The sequence below is a fragment of the Microcaecilia unicolor genome, chromosome 3, assembly GCF_901765095.1.
Source record: "Microcaecilia unicolor chromosome 3, aMicUni1.1, whole genome shotgun sequence".
NCBI lineage: Eukaryota > Metazoa > Chordata > Amphibia > Gymnophiona > Siphonopidae > Microcaecilia > Microcaecilia unicolor.
In genome coordinates, this window is record NC_044033.1 from 175537471 (window position 1) to 175558422 (window position 20952).

The 20952-nt window shown below is 44.9% G+C and overlaps 2 protein-coding genes across 2 annotated transcripts in view; one reads left to right on the forward strand and one right to left on the reverse strand.

The window, feature by feature from the left end:
- Nucleotides 1-585: 585 nt before the first annotated feature.
- On the forward strand, nt 586-7949 carry DDIT3 (DNA damage inducible transcript 3). Its single transcript, XM_030196621.1, has 4 exons — nt 586-743; nt 3500-3545; nt 4452-4641; nt 6258-7949. Exons 3-4 carry the CDS (start codon nt 4489-4491, stop codon nt 6759-6761), a joined length of 657 nt encoding a protein of 218 aa, XP_030052481.1. The 5' UTR covers nt 586-743; nt 3500-3545; nt 4452-4488; the 3' UTR covers nt 6762-7949.
- A 962-nt stretch (nt 7950-8911) lies between these two features.
- Nucleotides 8912-20952, reverse strand: part of MARS1 (methionyl-tRNA synthetase 1) — a 101472-nt gene continuing 89431 nt past the window's right edge. Inside the window, exons 20-21 of the mRNA XM_030196620.1 lie at nt 10253-10369; nt 8912-9431 (exon numbers count right to left, since the gene is read on the reverse strand). Of these exons, the coding sequence (XP_030052480.1) occupies nt 9279-9431; nt 10253-10369 (270 nt within the window). The 3' untranslated portion in view covers nt 8912-9278. The remainder of the gene's footprint in view (nt 9432-10252; nt 10370-20952) is intronic.

Consider the following 20952-nt stretch of genomic DNA (forward strand, 5'->3'; position numbering starts at 1 on the left):
TGATAAGTCACAGGAATTTTTGGGGTAGGTGGTGGTGGGGGGTCTATGTGAACAGGCCAGGGTAACTTTTTGTTGTTATTTTAATAATAAATGTTATGGAATGTTTGTAATAAAGTATAACAAAACATTGATGCAATCAGAATGTCCAGAATATGTAGCATGCATTAAATCCTCTGTATAATCCTTGTAGGCGTGGCTCAGCTTTCTGCTGCTCAAACCTATCCACCTTTTGCCTTCTTGCCAACTATTGCATCATCCCTCAAATGACTCATTCTAAAGCAGGCCGGGTCGCGTGACTCGATGCAGTGCGCTTGCGCGACCCGGTATCCGCTTCACCAACCCAGGCTGACGTCTCAAGTTTCTGACTCGGCGGCAAAACCAAACTTGCTTGCTGCAATCTAACCGATCGGTTGCCTTTCATTACTCCCATCTCGCCTTTGCCTGGTTGTTTGCCGATTGGCTGAAAGAGGCGTCGGTCAATGACCGCACAAGCTCACCCGCTGAATGATCAGCCGGAGGACTGCGAGTTGGGTTGAGCGATCGTGCCCCGCCCCCTCCTCCTTGCTCCTTTTAAAGACCGGTCGCAGCCGCGCGTGACGCCTCAGTTTTTCGAGCCACCATCAAGAGCGATTGTGTAGACGATGATTAACATGAGCCCACGGTCCGCCAGCCAGCAGAGAGCCAACGCCGTCCGCCCTCAGCCTCGCACATTGTACCAGCCAGCCACCGGCAAGAGGAGAAAGGTCGGAGAGAAAGGGGGGGCTCGTATTTATGAGGGTTATTTTTTCTAACGGGCGTTACGGGGGTGTCTCACCTTCTCCCCCCCCCCCCAAAAGTAAAACGAGTGAGGGGAGTTGACAAGAGTCTTGAGAATGTCGAGGACCGAGTCAGTTTTGGGCAGAGCTATATTCTCAAAAAGTTACTTCAGAAGGTGCAGTAACAGTTATGGATGAGATGGACGTATGTCCCTTCCTATCTCCACGTCAGAACTTGTTTCGCCCGCCCTAGGGGGGAAAAAAAGTTTCCGTTGGCATGTTTTTTTTTCCTAAGAAGCTTAACAAACACACAAAATAGATCTGGTGATGCGCATTTGCTGATCCTGTCTAGTAGACCTGAAGGAAAGAGTATTCCTAAAAAAACTGATCAAAAAGCTTGTTAAACAATGCACCCTTGGCAATAGATTGTGTTTTTAAAGTTTACTGGAAAAATATGCTAGGGGAAACTTTTTTTTTTTTTTTTTCCGTTCGCTTACGCTTCCGTGGCCAGTGATATGATTGTTGTAGTTCTCCGGGGGTTTCGCGTCTAAATTATTGTTAACATTTGTATAGCGCTGAACACCTGACACAGAGAGACAGTCCCTGCTCGATAGAGCTTACAATCTAAATATAATACAGACAAGACAATTAAGGGTGAGGGAAGTACAGGGTGAGAAGGAACAAGGGGGAGGGCAATTGAGTAGTGGCTAGGAGCCAAAAGCAGTGGTGAAAAGGTGGGTTTTCAGCATAGATTTGAAAACAGGTAGAGATGGAGCTAGACGTACAAGCTCAGGAAGTCTATTCCAGGGAAAAGGGACGAAGCCTGGAGTTAGCGGTGGAGAAGGGGGATGACAAGAGAGAGTTGTCCAATGAGCGGAGTTCACAGGGAGGAATGTAGGGAGAGATGAGAGTGGAGAGGTAATGGGGGGGCTGCAGAATGGATGCATTTAAAGGTCAGTAAGAGAAGTTTGAATTGTATGCGGAAGCGGATAGGGAGCCAGTGAAGTGACTTGAGGAGTGGACTAGTGTGGGTATAAGGATTTTGGCAGAAAATAAGTTGCGCTGCAGAATTTTGGACAGACTGGAGAGGAGAGAGATGGCTGAGAGGAAGACCAGTGAGAAGTAAATTGCAATAATCCAAACGAGAGGTGACGAGGGTTTGGATAAGGGTTCTGATGGTAGTAAGGGATTAAAATATTCATAAGCTCGTCTCCCTAATGTTTAGTGTTCAGAGTAGCATCCTAAGGTTTTCAATAAAATCAAAGCAGTTTAGATCGCAGCGCTACTTTTCGAGATACCTTGGGTGTGATAGGAGCCATGTGCACCCTGAAGGACTTTTGAAACTTGAGTAGCGGCAGATGTCATATGTTATGCATTAAGTTCCTTCTTTCCACTCCCTGATATTGGACCCGTGGTTACCCCCAACTACGCCAGTGCCTGGCTGGTTTTTATTTGATGGAGGCTGTGTGAGTACAGCAAAATAAAGTCCCTTTTGAAGTAAAGGAAGGTACCTAATTTTGATAGGATCCTCTACTTATCCAAAGATTGGAGAGTTTTGATGGAAAAATTATAGGGACTGTGAAGCTAATGGTGTTTTTCCTGGTTTCCAAGGCCTAAAACAAATAGTACTGCTAAATCATTAAATTGTTTGGCTGTTAAAATTTATGGTTTAACATTAACTTACTCTGCTTGTTTTAGGGTGTTTAGCTTAGCAGAGTTAGTGCCTTTTACTACTACTACTTAACATTTCTAGAGCGCTACTAGGGTTACGCAGCGCTGTACAATTTAACAAAGAGAGACAGTCCCTGCTCAAAGAGCTTACATTCTAATAGACAAGTGAAGGGTCGGTCCGATAGGGGCAGTCAAATTTTACATGATGTCTTGTACACTGCATACTGTAAATAAGGAAAAGTGGACTAAAAGGAGTCATTTAAAACTGAGTTTATTTTAGAAAGCAGGAGGATTATTTCAAGAATGGAAACCATAGAAAATATAAAAATGCAGAAATAGAGATGAAAGAAAAGTGGTGATACAGGGTGAGCAGTAAATCTAAGGAGTAACAACTGAGGGATCTTCAGAAAAGACAAGAGCCTTTTTACTATAGGCATGTGCACTCCTCTTCAAACTTGTAGAGACTAGGGGTTCGTTTTCAAAGCACTTAAAAGTTCCATAGTAACCTGTGGAACCTTGTAAGTCTAAGTGTTTTGAAAATAGCCTCTTTGTATATTGCTCTTTGGCCTTTAGAGTTAAGGTTATAAGGGTCAAAAGTTGATGTGATATCTTTATTAGACTAATCTAGGATATCTGACAAGCTTTCCAAAGTTAATCTTTACTTCATAGGATCAAATATGCTTCTCAAATTTGAGACACTCAATATTGACTAGCTTTTTTTGGCAAATATCAGAAAAAAAGGTGCAAAATAGCTATTGTCTGGAAATGTAGCATATGAAAAGAACACAGCTAGAACATTGTTCAGTGTGTCTTAAGTTCTTGCTAGAGTGCTTGGAGATGTCTGAGCTACATTAGTGGGAAGATAAGTAATTCAAATAGAACAAACTGTAAATCTGGAATGAATGTGAACAAGACTGTCAAGCTGTAATTGAAATAAAAATGTATTAAAAGAAATTGTTACAAGTTTGTAATGTTTTTTTAGTAATGCTGGGGAACAGTTTTTATACCTCTGAAAAAAATCGTATTAGTATTTATTACCTCATAACATTACACAACCAATTTTTTTTTTACAGTGTTTTAAACGAAAGACGATCTTCATACACCATCATACTTGATTAGGTAATAACTTTTTGCAAACTTTAGCTGTTGTGAGGAGGGATTCTTGCTTAATTATATAAGGGAAGCCCAGTGTGTGCACTGATGCTTGTAAAAAGGGTCAGGGATATTATGTATGCAGTGCAGTGATCACACAGTACATTTAAGTGTAGGCCATGGCACTGCAGGCTTTTTTTTTTTTTGTTATATTTGTACCCCGCACTTTCCCACTCATGGCAGGCTCAATGCGGCTTACATGGGGCAATGGAGGGTTAAGTGACTTGCCCAGAGTCACAAGGAGCTGCCTGTGCCTCCCTTGGCCACTTTCAGCTCTTGGCTTCTGGTAAGGACTTTCTTCAGGTATCAGCTAGAGTAGTGGCTAATATGGGCACCATGAAATGGGTCTAGCAACTTATTTTGGGCAGGCCAAGAAATGCTTGTCAAGGGATAGTGACTGAGTTGGTGGAAACAGATCAAATTGGTAGAAGAGGTGATATTTAATTTATGGGTTGAGAGAGAATTCTTACCTACAAGGACCTATTTAGAAGTTTAATGTGCAAATAATCTATGTAATCTAGTTTGGAGCTTGCTAAAGGGTCAGGGATTTGATATAGCACATTTCTGTGGTACTACCTAAGCATTTTATATTATCGTATGCAGGTATTTTCTCTGTCCCTAGTTGGCTCATAGTCCCTTTGTAATGGCCATGGTGAAGATCCAGGGCCCTTCTAATTAAATAAGTTACAGCATTGTAAAAATGTCCCATCAAGTCATGCTGCTAATCCTGTTCTCAAAGGGCTGCAGGTTTTGGTTAACATGTGATTCTTCCACAAACACTGAGATAAATGCTATTTAACCACTTCTGTGTAAATAACTGTACATTTTCACACATTGTTTTCAGTAAGTCTGAACATTTATTTTTGCCTGCAGTTGTTTTGCAGTGAGGCACATCACTTTGTGCCCTACAATGACGGCAGAATCTCTGCCTTTCTCGACATGTACCCCTGTCCCTGGTGCTCTTTCTGGGTGGGAGCTGGAGGCCTGGTATGAAGACCTGCAGGACATTCTCCTCTCTGATGTGAATAACGGGGTTGGTCAGGAGCCCCTGGTGTTGGACCAGGTAAGAAAACGTGCGCTGTAACAAGGCTTTCTTTCATTTGCCAGGATGACCAGCATCATTTATCTGAGCGAACAAAACATAAGAATAGCCATACTGGGCCACCATTTTACAGAGCTATAGCGGTTAAAAAAACCCCCAAAACATTGGCAAAAACTTTCCCACAACTAGAGTAACTTAATCCATAAGTGCAAACTACACAGCATAATGCTCAAAGAAAAAACACTTATGGCTGGAATGAAATACGTGAAGTGTATCTGGTGAGGATTTAAAGATGCAGAAATGCCAACAATGGCCAGTTTCTCATGAAAACTGCGTCAGGGTCCCAGAAGGCAAAAAATTCCACAAAAATGCATTTTTGTGGAATGTTTTGCCTTCTGGGATCCTGATGCAGTTTTCACAAAACGCTGGCCATCATTGGCCTGGGGCATTTCTGCATCTTTAAATTCCTACCAGATGCACTTTGAGTACTTCATGCCAGCCATGAGATGCGTGTTTTCTTTGAGCATTGATGTTGTGTAGTTTGCATTTTTGGATGAAGTTACTCTATTTGTGGGAAGGTTTTTGCCAGTGATGAAGTAAGGTCCTTTTTTCTTTTTTTAACCACTATAGCTCTGTAAAATGGTGGTTTGAGCTACTTTGAGTCTTTTCCTTCCCAGCTTTGCTATATTAGATTGTTAAACTGGGGTTTCATTTTTTTTGTGGAGTACTGTGTGTTTTTGCTATATTGTTGGTATTTCCATACTCATTTTTTTCACTATAGCAAATTATAATTTGACCATCTTTGGTCTACATGAGTCCATGTGACCAATCCCAGGGCAAGCAGTGGCTTCCTCCATGTCTCTTAATAGCAGAGTATGGACATTTCCGCCAGGAACTTGTCCAAACTTTTTTTTTTAAACCCAGATACACAAACCACATCCTCTGGCAAGAAGTTTCAGAGCTTATCTATTCTTTGAGTGAAAAAAATATTTCCTCCTATTTGTAAGTATTTTTATGTAACTTCATGGTTTTTCTGTCCCTCTCCCTGGGTGGTGAAAGTTAGTACTTAACCACACAAGTATTTTTTAAAAGAATATTTGCTGAAAACTGACAGTTTCAGGACCAGTGCTGGCTAGACATTCAAAATGATCACGATTCTGCCTGTCAAGATGTGATTACGCCTTTAACTATTTTATGAGGTAGGATTAAATTATTCTAAGGCTTGCTTTTTTTTTTTTGCTGTGCATATTGACATTGTTAATTCGGGGTTGAATGTATGCTGCACAGTGATGTCCTATCTCCTTCCCTTTGATATGTTCACTGCAGGCTCTCCAAGAGCAGACTGTGCAAATGGTATAACATGACAAGTTTTATTTCCTGGTCTTGACAGATGCCTATAGCTAAAAACTGCTAATTTGGGTCAAATCTGAGGTCCAGCCAGCAGTAGGTCTTAGTGTGTGAAGCAGGTAGGGCTATGAGTAGTTGCTATCTGTTGTCATACCCTTCAGTTTGTAGCAGTCATAGTCATGGATGTCTGGAATTCCAGCTATTTTGTCAAACCCTTTAACTGATCTGTTGTTCATAAACCTTTTTCTATTGTGAACAATATATATTCACTTTCAATTTGTGCTTTGCAGAAGGAATGCAAGCATTTTGACAGCCTAGACTGCTCATCATGTTGGACAACAGATTCTTTGGGGGACTCTTTCCTTGTGGATGTGACTGTTAAAACATCCCAAAGTGTATCAGAAGAGCACTTCCCAACAAATGAGCTGGAATTTCTGAGTGGAGAAAGTCCAGTGGAATGCCAGCAGAGTTTTGTTACCAGCTTGGATAATGCAGACACATCACCACTAGTCCCTGAAGCAGATTCTGGTAGTAGCTGTCCATCACAAACTCTCACAGAGGATGAAGAGTCCAGCAGGGTGTCATGTGGCACCAAAAGAAAGAGGAATGGCCAGCCTCAAGGAGGAAAACTCAGAGTGAAGGAAAAAGAGCAAGAAAATGAACGGAAAGTATTAGAGCTGATGGCAGAAAATGAGCGTTTGAAAAATGAGATAGAGAGGTTGAGTGCAGAAGTGGATTCTACCAGAAAGGCTCTGATTGACAGGATGGTAAATCTAAAGCATGAGGTAGTCTGACAGGATGCTATTGGAAATGTATATTTTAAAGAGCTAGCTGTGGACGTGTTTAGGGCAAATTTAGCACTGGAACCAAGATGGATTTGAAAATGGTGCTCCTGATATTTTTTTTTATTTTAAGGAGATGCTAAGTTATTGGAGCAGCTCAGTTTTTCGATTCAACACCATGGCCTGGTAAGTGGAGCTGGCCATTCCAGTAACAACTCTTGTTGCAGCTAACTTGTTCTAATAGCTAAAACTTTTAACCTGCCAACTTTTTTTTTTTTTAGCGGCTGTAGACTTCTGAGTTAATGTGCATATCATAACAAAAATGCTATACCACATTGAGTTTGTTCTGTAATGTACTGCTAGTTTACACAAGTTGCACTGTTTAAGCTTCCTTCTGAAGTTCATAAGGTGGGGTGCAAGTGCTGGTATTACAATAGTAATGGCAGGGAAGAGATACCTACGTTTATGTTGGGTGATGAAGTGACTTAAGGGAAAACACTTGCATTGATGTAGAATATACGCATGCTGCTTGTGATTATTTATAGCATTTATATCCCACATTTTCCCACCACAAGCTGGCCCAATGCGGCTTACATCAGTCTGAAAAGGCAATCCGGCACAATCAATCAAGTATATGGAGAAGGTGGGGGGGGGGGGGGGGGGGGTGTTGTGAGTCAGGAAACTGCAGTTGGAGTGTGAAATTCTCATAGTACCCTACTGCAGTGTTAAGATTGTCATTGCTCCATCTTAACCACAACAACTGACTTATAAAACTTTCCACAATGCGGCTACTGCTTCAGAGCAGCTGTTGTCTAGTCTTATGTTGATGATTTCCAAAAAAGAAGCTGAAGTGCCTGAAGTATGCTGCCTCCTGAAATTGATCTTCAGAAAACTGATTTGCTGATGGATTAGGCTGTGAAATGGGGAAAAGCGACCAGATAAATTGTGATGCTCCACTTGATTCTTCTTGTACCCAAGCCTGGGGGGAGGGTTAGGTAACTTATCAAGGTCAACATCCATTATAAGCCCTTTTGAGCAGGGAATTCTTCACTGGTCTGAGTTATTCACCTTCAAGAAAGGTTGCAAAATATAAAATGTCTTCAAGTCTTAACTACCTGTTACAATGGATGTAGACTTGAATTTTACTGTGCACTTATGTTTTGTGATTTAAAAAATGTTAATAAAAATGAAACAAACCTGGTGCTTTAGTCATAGCTTTCTCTATTACAGGTGCATGGGCTGCATTGTCCTGCTGCTCGAAGCAGTGATTTTTCATCTCCTACTAAAGTGCAATGCAGGACGCATTGCAGTGGCTTAAACTATAACTTAAAATACTGACAAAGGTAAAAGAAGGAAGAAGTTGAGCTTACTGTGGAGGCAGGCAATTATAGAAGTAACTGAAAACAGTTAAGCAAGAGGTAGCTGAGAGGTTGAAAGAACGCAGTATTGGGTAGGAGTAAAGCAGCTGGATGTTACACACTATCATGTGTACTGTGATATTTATAGAAGTAGCCTATCACATTAACCCAACCTTCTAAAAATCAAACACAGCTGCAGTTTAACACCTTGTAATTATTACACTTGGGAGAAAATATACGTCTGCATTAAACATTTTTTTACAAGACTGATATGGCTAATTTTAAATAAACCATTTGTAAGAATTAAATAAGCATGTTTATTCATACATTTCAGAAACAAATAACTACAAAGCCAGCCCCAACCCTGCCAAGCTCAGACTTATTGTATATTTATCATTAAGGCTCAAATTCTAGAACCTCTGTTTTTAAATTTCCTACACAAAAATAGAAGATCTCTACATCATCAGCTACAAACACTACAATGCAATGAAACCAACAGCAGCGGTAGTACCTGGCTGCCTTATCTCCTAACAATGTAAAAAGTTGAAAGCTCAAGGTCGTCAAGTACAAAAGGAGTTCCTTGCCAACTTCCCCACCATGGAGTAATTTCAAACTACACACCAAAGTTTGTTCCTTGCTTCTGTTAATTCCATGTTCATAAGTGGCAGGGCCTAGTTAATTGGTATCTTCAGCTAAACTATCCTTTTTCACAATTTTTCAAATACTAAAAAAGTTGCATCCTTCAGAGTCCCTTATGTAAAGCTGAAACAGCAGCAACAGGCAATACCCATTACATCCACTGTATTTTAAAATGGGTGGCTTTTTTTTTTTTTTTGGGGGGGGGGGGGGGTACTGCAGAATGATCTTAAGAGGCAGCCCTGATTCTAAACTTAACAAAAACAAGCAACAGTGCAGAACCATTGACAATTGTGGGATAACCATTTTCATTAGTAACAACTGCTGCTACCTTTGAGATTTGTCCAAAAAGTTAAGGACAATTTGGGCTTAGACCAGAAAACTTGCTAGCTGTTTTATGCAAGTAAGAGGCGAAGAATATTGCATGTCGTAGCAGTAGGATCCTTCATTGTAGTAGGCCTCTAGTGGTAAGTTGTGTATTGCTGACAATGATGCAACACCCAGACACCAGGCTGGAAACTGTTAATAGCAGTCCTCACTTTCTTTTTTTCCCCTTCTGACTAGGGGTATCTATGATCTTCCCTTCCATAAGGCTCAGCTGCTTCTTTAGCTCTAAGAGCTTGGAGACTTCAGCATCAAGCAGCAGTTTCTCAGCCTTCTTGGCCTTTAACTCCCGGACATGGTTACCCTAAATTTTCACAGAAAGAAAAGTGTGGTAATTAAATTTAACTCACCCTTTCTACTAGAGCATCATACTATATTTTCCCTTGTGAAGCTCACACGGTGTGTTCTTCCTGGAGCTGACCTTTGACTGAATTAATGTTTGAGACACATCTGGTACATTCTCTCCCCCCTTCCAGTGTGTATGGAGCCCTCACACAACAAACATTACAATGTTTTCCTCCCCCAAACTTTTTTTTTTTTTTTGGTTACAAACCACTTTGAGGCAACTTGGAGTATATTATGTTTCAGAATGAATATATAGGCTGTAGGTAAAACCCACCATGCTAGAGTGTTAAAGGTGAATTAGACCTTACACAAAAACCCATCCCACTATTAAAAGGTACATGGACTGGCTAAGCTGGAGGAGTAGCCTAGTGGTTACAGCACTGGTCTTGAATTCCTAAGGTGGCCAGTTCAAATCCCACTACAGCTCCTTGTGATCTTGGGCAAATCACTTAACCCTCCATTGCCTCAGGTACAAGCTTAGATGGTGAGCCCACCTGGGACATAGAAATATCCAGTATACATGAATGTAACTCACCTTGAGCAACTACTGAAAAAGGTGTGAGCAAAATCCAAATAAATAATAAAATTCTTATTAAACAGCAGGTTTTTTTTTTTTTTTTTGGGGGGGGGGGCTTGCTGTCCTTATTTCCTCCAACCCAAACTTTTTTCTCCCTAGTAAATGCTGCTTTAACAGCTGTTATTTTGTAGCTGCTGTTTATTTTGCAGTCCTGCATTAGTAAGTTGCAGTCATTCACCTCATTTGTGTTGCAAAGTTCTCACCTGTTTCATCACTTCTGCTGCCAGCTCCTTTACCTTCTGGGGATCGGCCGGTCTTGCACCATCTCCCACAGGGGCAGCAGCTTTCACTTCCACCTCTGGCTTGGGTCCTGTTTTTAGCTGTTGAGTAGTGGAAAGAAAAGTGCAGCGAGTGAAGCCCTTCCCCATATACCATGAAATTGTTTCAAAATACAGACATACTTTATTGTACTACAGTATCATCATGTTTGCCTAGTGGGCTGTGCAGCTTGGACTTTACCCACTAGGAAGCACCCAAGCTCTTGGTAATATTGCAACAGTGCTACCATACATATTCCTTCCCCCTTGAAAACATAGTGTTGCACTTAGTTCAGATGGGAACATGAACTTTTTGATCAGACCAGATGATCCATTATTTGCAGCCTAAGTACAACTGGCACTCCTAGAAGGCAATGTGTTAACTGGTAACCTTTCCTTATTAACAGCCCAATTCAATCTTACCAACTGGTTGCTGAAAAGTGGACATGTTGGATATCTGCCAGAAATGGATTGCAGAGAACTCATTCCCAACTGAATGCTTCTATTAGTAACTAAGCAAAGCAACTGCTGATTGGGTCCATAAAACAAGAAAGCTGTCGCTATGGGGGGTTGACTTTAGTCTGACCAGCCTATTTGTTAAATTTTTTTTCCATGTTAAGCAGAATAGTTTATGGTGGCTAGTTTCTGTATATAATTTATCTAAACTTACATATCTTGTCTTTTTGGTGTGTTGAGAAATTGGTATGCAGACAGCCCCTTCAATGTTGAGAGAAGAAATTAGATATTACCTAGCAATTCTTTGTGCTTAAGTCCATCCAGCCCAGATATTTACATATATGTTCATCTATCTGCCAGTGCAGAGACTGAGAATTGACTTGATCTCCTGTGCAGCCTCTAGAGTCTAGCTAGTCGATATTTTAAGGATGAAAGAAAGGAATCAGCCTAACCACCTCTACAAAACGGTACCTGCTAGCTAAACAAATAGCTACCAGCTACAAAGCTTAACATTATATCCTGCAAGAAGGGGCTCACAGGGAACCGGTGACAAAACCAAATACCATAGCATTCTTCCAAACTAGCACAGATGGGTTATGCACTTTAACCAGCAGGTGGAGACTAAGAACCATTAACTTTTGAATTTGGCTATGACTGCTGTGCAGTCCACCAGAAAACCAGTAGTCCTCAGTCTCCAGCAGGTAGTGGACATTCAAGCCCATACAGTCCTGGTCAGGTACTTGGATGTTAGGGGTTGTTGGTTAAAAGAAAGACGGGGCTGGTCAAAAGTTGGTTAGTGCTAGACAGGGGTCTCTTTCACCCCATGGGTGTCACGCCTGTGTATAAGCTGCGTGGAGTATATATTCTCAGGAAAGGAAAAGAAATATCTCTTATGATGTGGCTAAGCAGGAAATAACATTCTCAGTTCTATATAAGAAATAATCGTACAAATTATGGAGAGATCACTACTACTACTATTTAGCATTTTTATAGCGCTGCACAAACATAGAAGACAGTCCCTGCTCAAAGAGCTTACAACTAGACAAAAATTAAAGCAAGCAAATCAATTAATGTGTAGAGGAGAGGAGGGTAGGTGGAGGCCAGTGGTTACAAGTCAAAAGCAATGTGAAAGAGGTGGGCTTTCAATCTAGATTTAAAGATGGTCAAGGATGGGGGCAAGACGTAGGGGCTCAGGAAGTCTATTCCAGGCGTAGGGTGCAGCGAGACAGAAGGAGCGAAGTCTGGAGTTGGCAGTAGTGGAGAAGGGAACAGATAAGGATTTATCCATGGAACGGAGTGCATGGGAAGGGGTGTAGGGAAGCATGATTGTGGAGAGATACTGGGAAGCAGAAGAGAGTACATTTATAGGTTAGTAGAAGAAGTTTGAACAGGATGCGAAAACGGATAGGGAGCCAGTGAAGCGACCTGAGAGGGGTAGTATGAGTAAAGCGACCCTGGCGGAAGATGAGACGGGCAGCAGAGTTTTGAACCGACTGGAGAGGGGAGAGGTGACTAAGTGGGAGGCCAGCAAGAAGCAGATTGCAGTAGTCTAAACGAGAGGTGACAAGGGTGTGGATGAGGGTTCTGGTAGATCACTATGCAAAAGTCCTTAAGCAGTACAAGAACAATAGAAAGAAAATGTTACAGCTGTAAAGGAATAGTTCTCAGTACTTACAATCTCAGAAGGGGGAGGGGAAATATCTTATATAATTGCACCGCCAACATTCTACATCTGGATGCCTGGGTTCGTAACACAATTCCCATTGGTCCACCCTCGCGTCTGAACATAATGATGTCAGAGGCCAGATCAATGAGAGGGAATGGAAACCAGCACCAGCCAGCCACAGAACGTTGGAGGTGAGGATACAATCACAGGAGAATTGCTTCCCCCCTCCCCCCCTGACTTCTAGGCCCCCCTCCTCCCAGTTCCATGCCCACCTGCCCCTCCCTCTCCTACCCTCTGACTGGCAACCCGACCTGCGTTGCCCGCCCTCTTCTCCCAGTCCTCCGCCTGCCCCTCGCCTTCCTGTGTGCCGGCCTGAATTTAAAAGTTCTTACCTCGGGGTCCGGCGGCAGCAGTGAAAGTCGAGCAGGCACGGTGTTTCAGCCTGCTTTCCCTTCTGTCTCAGCTCTGCCTCTGGTCCCGCCCTTCCGGAAACAGGAAATGAGGGCGGGACCAGAGGCAGAGCTGAGACAGAAGGGAAAGCAGACTGAAGCACCATGCCTGCTCGACTTTCACTGCTGCTGCCGGACCCCGAGGTAAGAACTTTTAAATTCAGGCCGGCACGCAGGAAGGCGAGGGGCAGACGGAGGACTGGGAGAAGAGGGCGGGCAACACAGGTCGGGCTGCCACTCGGAGGTGGGGGAGAGGGAGGGAGGCGCGGGGGTCTAGAACTCAAAGGGAAGGAGAGAGGGAGGGAGGCGCGGGGGTATGGAACTCAGAGGAGAGGGGGGCATGGAACTCAGAGGGGAGAAGAGGGAGGGAGGGAGGCAAGCTGGAACTCTGAGGATAACCCTGCTAGCGCCCATTTAATTTGTGTCAGAAATGGGCATGTTTTACTAGTAATTATATATATTTCCTGGGAGATAAATCCTGTGTCCTTGTCAGAAGCCTAACTCATCAGTACAGCGTAACCCACAGGGAGGGGGGGGGGAACATATTGTTATAGGGTATATTGCTATCCCACCTCCAGCACCACACACCAATCATAGAGTGTGTCACGTACACAGTCTCCTTACATATTCCCCCCCCCCCCCCCCCCCCCCCCCCCCCCCCCCCCACGTCATTACCACTGTATTCACTCTGACCGATGTTCTGAGTACAGGCCATTAGCTACAAGGACGTAACATAGATTGACCTAAAAAGAATATACAACTAAGTGAGAGTGCAGCATGGAACAGAACATAAATGGGCCTAGGAGGGTGGAGTTGGATTCTAAACCCCGAACAGATTCTGCAGCACCGACTGTCCAAACCAACTGTCACGTTGGGTAGTGAGATGTGAAAGTGTGGACCGATGACCACATTGCAGCCTTGCAAATCTCTTCAATGAAGGCTGACTTCAAGTGAGCCACTGACGCAGCCATGGCTCTAACATTATGAGCCGTGACATGGCCTTCCAGAGTCAGCCCAGCTTAGGCGTAAGTGAAGGAAATGCAATATGTTAGCCAATTAGAAATGGTGCGTTTTCTGATAGCGACTCCCCTCCTTTTGGGATTAAAAGAAACAAACAGCTGGGCGGACTGTCTATAGGGCTTTGTCCGCTCCACATAAGAGGCCAATGCTCTCTTACAGTCCAAGGTGTGCAACTTGTCTTCACCAGGGTGGGTATATGGACGGGGAAAAAATGTTGGCAAGACAATTGACTGGTTCAGATGGAACTCTGACACCACCTTCGGCAAGAACTTAGGGTGAGTGCGGAGGACTACTTTATTATGATGAAGCACTACCAGGGCTTGGAGCTCACTGACTCTACGAGCTGAAGTAACAGCCACCAAGAAAATGACCTTCCAGTACTTCAGATGGTAGGAATTCAGTGGCTCAAGAGGAGCTTTCATCAGCTGGGTGAGGACAACGTTGAGATCCCTTGACACTGGTGGAGGTTTGACAGGGGGCTTTGACAAAAGCAAACCTCTCATAAAGCGAACAACTAAAGGCTGTCCAGAGATAGGCTGACCTTCTACACGTTGATAAGCACTAATTGCTTGAGACCAGACTCTGATAAGTGTAGAAGGTATTCAAGCAGGGTCCGTGTAGGACAAGAAAAGAGATCTAGGGCCCTGCTGTCACACCAGACGGGAAACCTCCTCCATTTGAAAGAGTAACACCTCTTCGTTGAATCTTTCCTGGAAGCAAGCAAGACTCAGGAGACCCAAGGAGGCAACTTCTAAGCTCTCAACATCCAGGCCGTTTGAGCTAGAGACTGGAGGCTGGGATGTAGAAGCGACCCCTCGTCCTGGGTGATGAGGGTCGGAAAACACTCCAATCTCCACGGTTCTTCTGAGGACAATTCCAGAAGAAGAGGGAACCAGATCTAACGGGGCCAAAAGGGCGCAATCAGAATCACAGTTCCTCGGTCTTGCTTGAGTTTCAGCAAAGTCTTCCCTACTAGAGAGGTATGGGAGGATACGCATACAGAAGGCCTGTCCCCCAATGAAGGAGAAAAGCATCTGACGCTAGTCTATCGTGGGCCTGAAGTCTGGAACAGAATTGAGGGACTTTGTGATTGGTCTGAGTGGCAAAAAGATCCACCGAGGGGGTGCCCACTCTCGGAAGATCTTGCGGACTATGCCCATGTTTAGTGACCACTCGTGAGGTTGCATTATTCTGCTCAACCTGTCGGCCAGACTGTTGTTTACGCCTGCCAGATATGTGGCCTGGAGAAACATGCCTTGACGGTGAGCCCAAAGCCACATCTTTGACGGCTTCCTGACAGAGAGGGCGAGATGTGGTGCCCCCCTGCTTGTTGGTGTAATACATAGCAACCTGATTGTCTGTATGAATTAGAATGATTTGGTTGGACAGCCGATCTCTGAAAGCCTTAAGAGCGTTCCAGATGGCTCGCAATTCCAGGAGGTTGATCTGAAGATCTTTTTCCTGAAAGGACCAAACTTCTTGAGTGTGAAGTCCATCTACATGAGCTCCCCACCCCAGGAAGGATGCACCCGTTGTCAGCACTTTCTGCGGCTGAGGAATTTGGAATGGACGTCCCAAGACCAGATTGGATCAAATAGTCTACCACTGAAGGGAACTGCAAAAATCGGTAGAGAGATGGATTACATCCTCTAGATCCCCTGTGGCCTGGCACCACTTGGAAGCTAGGGTCCATTGAACTGATCTCATATGTAGGCGTGCCATGGAAGTTACATGGACTGTGGAAGCCATGCGCCCTAAAAGTCTCAACATCTGCCAAGCTGTGATCTGTTGAGACGATCGAGCCAAGGACATTAGGGTCAGGAGGTCGTCTGCCCTTGCCTGGGGGAGATAAGCTCGAAACATCCGTGTGTCCAACAGAGCTTCAATGAACTCCAATTTCTGAACCGGGACAAGGTGGGATAATTGATTACAAACCCCAGTAGTTCTAGCAGTTGGATAGTCATGCGCAAGGACTGTAGAGCCCCTGCCTCCGAAGTGCTCTTCACCAGCCAATCGTCGAAATAAGGGAACACATGCACTCCTGGTCTGCATAGAGATGCTGCGACAACTGCCAAGCACTTTGTGAAGACCCTGGGCGCAGATGAGAGGCCAAAGGGCAGTACACAGTACTGAAAGTGCCGAGTTCCCAGTCGAAATCGAAGATACTTCCTGTGAGCTGGGAGTATCGAGATGTGAGCATAAGCATCCTTTAAGTCCAGAGAGCATAGCCAATCGTTTTCCTGAATCATGGGAAGAAGAGTGCCCAGGGAAACCATCCTGAACTTTTCTTGGACTATGAATTTGTTCAGGGCCCTTAGGTCTAGGATGGGACGCATCCCCCATTTTCTTTTGCACAAGGAAGTACCTGGAATAGAATCCCAGCCCTTCTTCCCCTGGTGGTACGGGTTCGACCGCATTGGCCTTGAGAAGGGCGGAGAGTTCCTCTGCAAGTACCTGCTTTTGCTGGGAGCTGAAGGACTGAGTTCCCGGTGGGCAATTTGGAGGCTTGGATACCAGAGTGTATCCTAACTGGACTATTTGAAGAACCCACCTGTCGGAGGTTATGAGAGGCCACCTTTGGTGAAAAAATAGCAACCTCCCCCCAACCGGCAAGCCGTCCAGCACGGACACTTTTTCTGAGCAATGCTGCACTGGAGCCAGTCAAAAGCCCATCCCTTGCTTTTGCTGGGGAGCCCTAGGGGCCTTTGGTGCACGGCGCTGACGGGAATGCGCATGCTGGGACTGAGCCTGAACAGGCTGCCGAGAAGCAGGAGTGGACCTACTCCTCCTCCCGCCAAAAAACCTCCTGGATGAGAAGGTGGTAGCAGAAGACGCCCAGCGGGAGAGAGAATCCATAGCATCATGGTGCTTTTTGATCTGATCGACCATGTCCTCTACCTTCTCTCCAAAAAGATTATCCCCCCAGCAAGGAACATCTGCCATTCGCTGCTGGGTCTTATGATCCAGGTCAGAGACACGCAGCCATGAGAGTCTGCGCATCACTATACCCTGAGCAGCTACTTGGGATGCTACATCAAAAGTGTCGTAAGTCCCCCTGGCCAGGAATTTGCAACATGCCTTCTGCTGCCTGACCACCTGGTGAAAAGGTTCGATGAGCTTTGGAGGGAGTGCTTCCACCAAACTAGACAGTTGCCTCACCGAGTTTTGCAAGTGAATGCTCGTGTAGAGCTGGTAAGTTTGGATCTTGGTGGTCAGCATAGTGGCCTGATACGTTCTCCTCCCAAAAGAATCCAAGGTCCTAGACTCTCTGCCTGGGGGTGCGGAGGCATAGTCTGTAGTACTCTTGGCTCTTCTGAGAGCAGAGTCCACCACCATGGAATCGTGAGGAAGTTGGGCCTTCACCATCTCAGGCTCTCCATGGACTCTGTACTGAGACTCGGATATTTTGGGGACCACAAGGTTAGAAAGAAGGCACGACCAATTGTGCATAAGCACTTCCCTCAGTGTATTATGCAAGGGGGCCGTTGCAACCTCAGCAGGTGGAGAAGGATAATCCAGGACCTTGAGCATCTCAGCCCTGGGCTCATCCACAACCTCCATAGGGAACGGAATGTCCTTAGACATTTCCCGAACAAAAGAGGAGAAGAAAGACTCTCAGGTGGAAACATCCTAGTTTCAATAGGCGAAGTGGGATCAGTGGGTACACCACATGACTCTTCCTCCGAAAAGGACTTGGGGTCTTCCTCCTCTTCCCACAAGCGCTCATCCTCAGTATCGGACAACAGCTCTCTAAGAGCAGCCCGAACCCGAGCCTGTCTTGACGTCGAGGAACAACGACCTCGTGGGGGATGTTGATAAGTCGACCCCTGCCTAGACTCCGGCGAAGCTTCCTCCACCGACGTCAAGGGAGAATCGACCCGGGTGGCAACCGACGCCGAGGACGGAGACCTCACTATAGGCGATGGCCCAGATGCTGCCTCCACAGTCGGTACTGAAGGCGCAAGCACTCCCGCCACCGAGGCAGACTGGCGCAGCAACCCTTCCAGGAGCTCTGGAAGAAGGGCCCTGATGCGCTCGTCGAGAGCTTCCATCAGAAAAGGCTGGGGGGGCCGGTGCAGAAGTTGGTGCCAGAATCTGAGGGGGCTCGAGAGCCGGAACCAGGCTGCCAGATGACCGATGCATCTGCACTTCTTGTATGGCGGGTGAGCGGTCCTCTCGGCGCCGACGCTTCTCGGGTGCCGACTCCTTCGGCTCCCCAGAGCTCTTGGTACCGTGCAGGGAAGGAGATCGATGATGGTGCTTCTTCGCCTTCGCTCGACGCCTGTCATCGAGACTCCTCGGTACTGAAGAGGAGGACGTGGAATCCTCATGCATCCTCGGCGCCGAGTCCAACGAAGGTCGGTCCCGGGGGGCCTGCATAGCAGTAGGCCTTGAGACAGGTGGAGACCCCCCTTGCTGCTCCCAGCAGGGTGTGGTCTTTGGGCAGCCATTACCTGCACTCCCGATGTAGATGCTTCCCTCGACGTCGACTCCGAAGCCGCCGACCTCGGTACCGATGTCGATGCTGACGTCGAAGGACCGGACCGATCAGAAAAAAGTTTCTCACGTTGAGCCTCCCGAGCCACTTGGGTCCGTTTCTTCATCAAATTACACAGCTTACAGGCAGCTGGAGGATGGTCAGGCCCCAGGCACTGAAGACACCACGCGTGGGGGGTCAGTTCCTGAGATGGTCCTGTTGCACCGAGTACAACATTTGAAGCTGCTGGGTGTCCTTGATGACATAGAGGGAAAACCGGTGGCTGTGAAATTAAATGGCTCGATGGTGCCAAATAAAAGGCAGAAAAAATAGCACGACCGAGCAGCCTAAAGGCGGCCGTGAAGAAAAAACAAGGAAACTTCAAGAGTGGAGAAAAACTAAGAAAAAATAAAGGTGAAATGGGTTCTTTTTAAAATTTTTTTTATATTGTATTACATTCAAGCTAGAGTTAAAAGAAAAAAGGGTAATTGAAGCGGTAAAATGCCAAAAACGTAGATCTCCTGAGCCTGAGAAAGGAGCGTAAGGAACAGCAACTCTCCCAATTGCGGATCAAAAAGAACTGAACACCTCATGCTCATGTCGCGGGCAAGAACCCGTTTGCACATGCACAGTGCACTCGGGCTGCGCAACGGAGCATTTCCAGAGACTTCTCTTTTGTTTTGGACTTCTGGTCTCCTGGGCCGTCGCGGACGATGACCCATTCTTGAGAATTATCACTACTACTTATTTCTAAAGCGCTACTAGACATACGTAGCGCTGCTTGTCCTCGGAGGTAGGACTAACATGTGGACTAGTAGTGTGAAGGTTTTGGTAGAAGAATGATCTGACTAGACGTAGCTATCTCATTTTGAATAGTGTTTTCTTCCATAGCTGGTTAATATGGGAAGCGAAGGTGAGTGAAGAGTCAAGCAAGACTCTGGTTTCAGATTTGACTGTAAAGATTTGACCATTGGTGATGGTTAAGCATGGTAATACCTGTTCCCATAAGGATGTTGGCACCCTGTGATTAAACTGTAAATCCATCCTTTGAAATCTATTGACAGTGACGGTTTGGTAAAGTATCACACTTTCTTCTCAAACCAATGGAATATTTGGGTATTGGTCCAACTCTTTCCCCTCCAGGGCAGACATACACACACAAAAGGGTTGAAAACATTCTGTGAGCCACATTCCACATGCTTTCTCCATTTCATTGTTTTTTTTAACCAGTTTGCTCCCCCTGCTTGAGTTTCAGAGTTCAAACAGAATTTGCCCCTACAGAACTATTTATTGCATTTGTATCCCACATTTTCCCACCTCTTTGCAGGCTCAATGTGGCTTACAATACATCACGGATAGTGGAAACATATAAGAAAATATACATTTAGTATTACAGAAGGATCTTGGGTAACATGATAGTGATAGAACATGCTAGTAGTTTAACAAGTAAATATTGTAAGGCAGTTCTGGGTATTTGTATAGGAGTTCATATTTGTTGATCTTTGTGGTATGCCTTGTTAAAGAGATGGGTCTTCAGTAGTTTATGGACGTTAGTTAGTTCATAGAGCGTTTTTAAGTTGCGCGGCAGCACGTTCCAGAATTGTGTGCTCAGGTAGGAAAAGGTTGACGCATGCGTTAGTTTGTATTTTAGGCCTTTACAGTTGGGGAAGTGAAAATTAAGGAATGTGCGGGATGATTTTTTAGCATTCCTGGGTGGTAAGTCTATCAGGTCTGACATGTAGGCAGGGGAGTGTAGCTTTTCTCGTAGGGGTTTAGCACTTTCATATTTTGTTTTACCGATTATGAGTCTAGCTGCAGTGTTCTGAGCTGTCTGAAGTTTCTTGATTATTTGCTCTTTGCAGCCAGCGTAGAGTGCATTGCAGTAATCTAGATGACCGAGTACCATTGATTGTACCAGGTTGCGGAATACAGTCCTTGGGAAGAAAGGTCTTACTCTTTTTAATTTCCACATTGAGTGGAACATCTTCTTGGTTGTGTTTTTCGCGTGACACTCAAGTGTTAGGTGTCGATCAACGGTAACTCCAAGAATTTTTAAGGTGTCCGAAATTGGAAGATTCAGTTTTGGTGTATTAATGGTGGTGAATTTGTTCGTGTTGTGTTGCGAGGTGAGTATTATGATGCAGAACATGGTTTTCCAAACCTATACTGGGGACCCTGTAAGCCAGTTAGACTTTCAGTAAGTACCCAGATGAATATGAATGAGACGACTCTGTGCATGCAAACTTCTCTTATGCCTATTCATTCTGGATATTTATCAAAAACATGACCGGCTGTGGTATCCCCAGGGCAGGTATGGGAAAACTCTGATCCAGAAGTTTTAACCCTTCTGTCTAGCCTGACAATCAGAGCAACCACAGATCTTGATTTAGAATCCAGTCTGCATGTTCAGCAAGCTGCCCCCCCCCCCCTCTTAGGGCTGTGAATCCTACTTTCACAGCATTCTCAACACTTGCCAGCTCAAGGATCAGAGGTTAGGATTGAGAATGAAATCCAAGCATTAAATATGACTATGTTCATCAATGCCCTGAAAACATTGGTTTTTTTTTTTGGTTTGTCC

What these genes read in the sequence shown, in the direction of transcription:
- DDIT3 (XM_030196621.1), top strand. Translation starts at nt 4,489, where the DNA reads ATGACGGCAGAATCTCTGCCTTTCTCGACATGTACCCCTGTCCCTGGT. An exon ending in AGCCCCTGGTGTTGGACCAG is followed by an intron (nt 4,642 to 6,257) that starts GTAAGAAAACGT and finishes TGTGCTTTGCAG; the next exon opens with AAGGAATGCAAGCATTTTGA.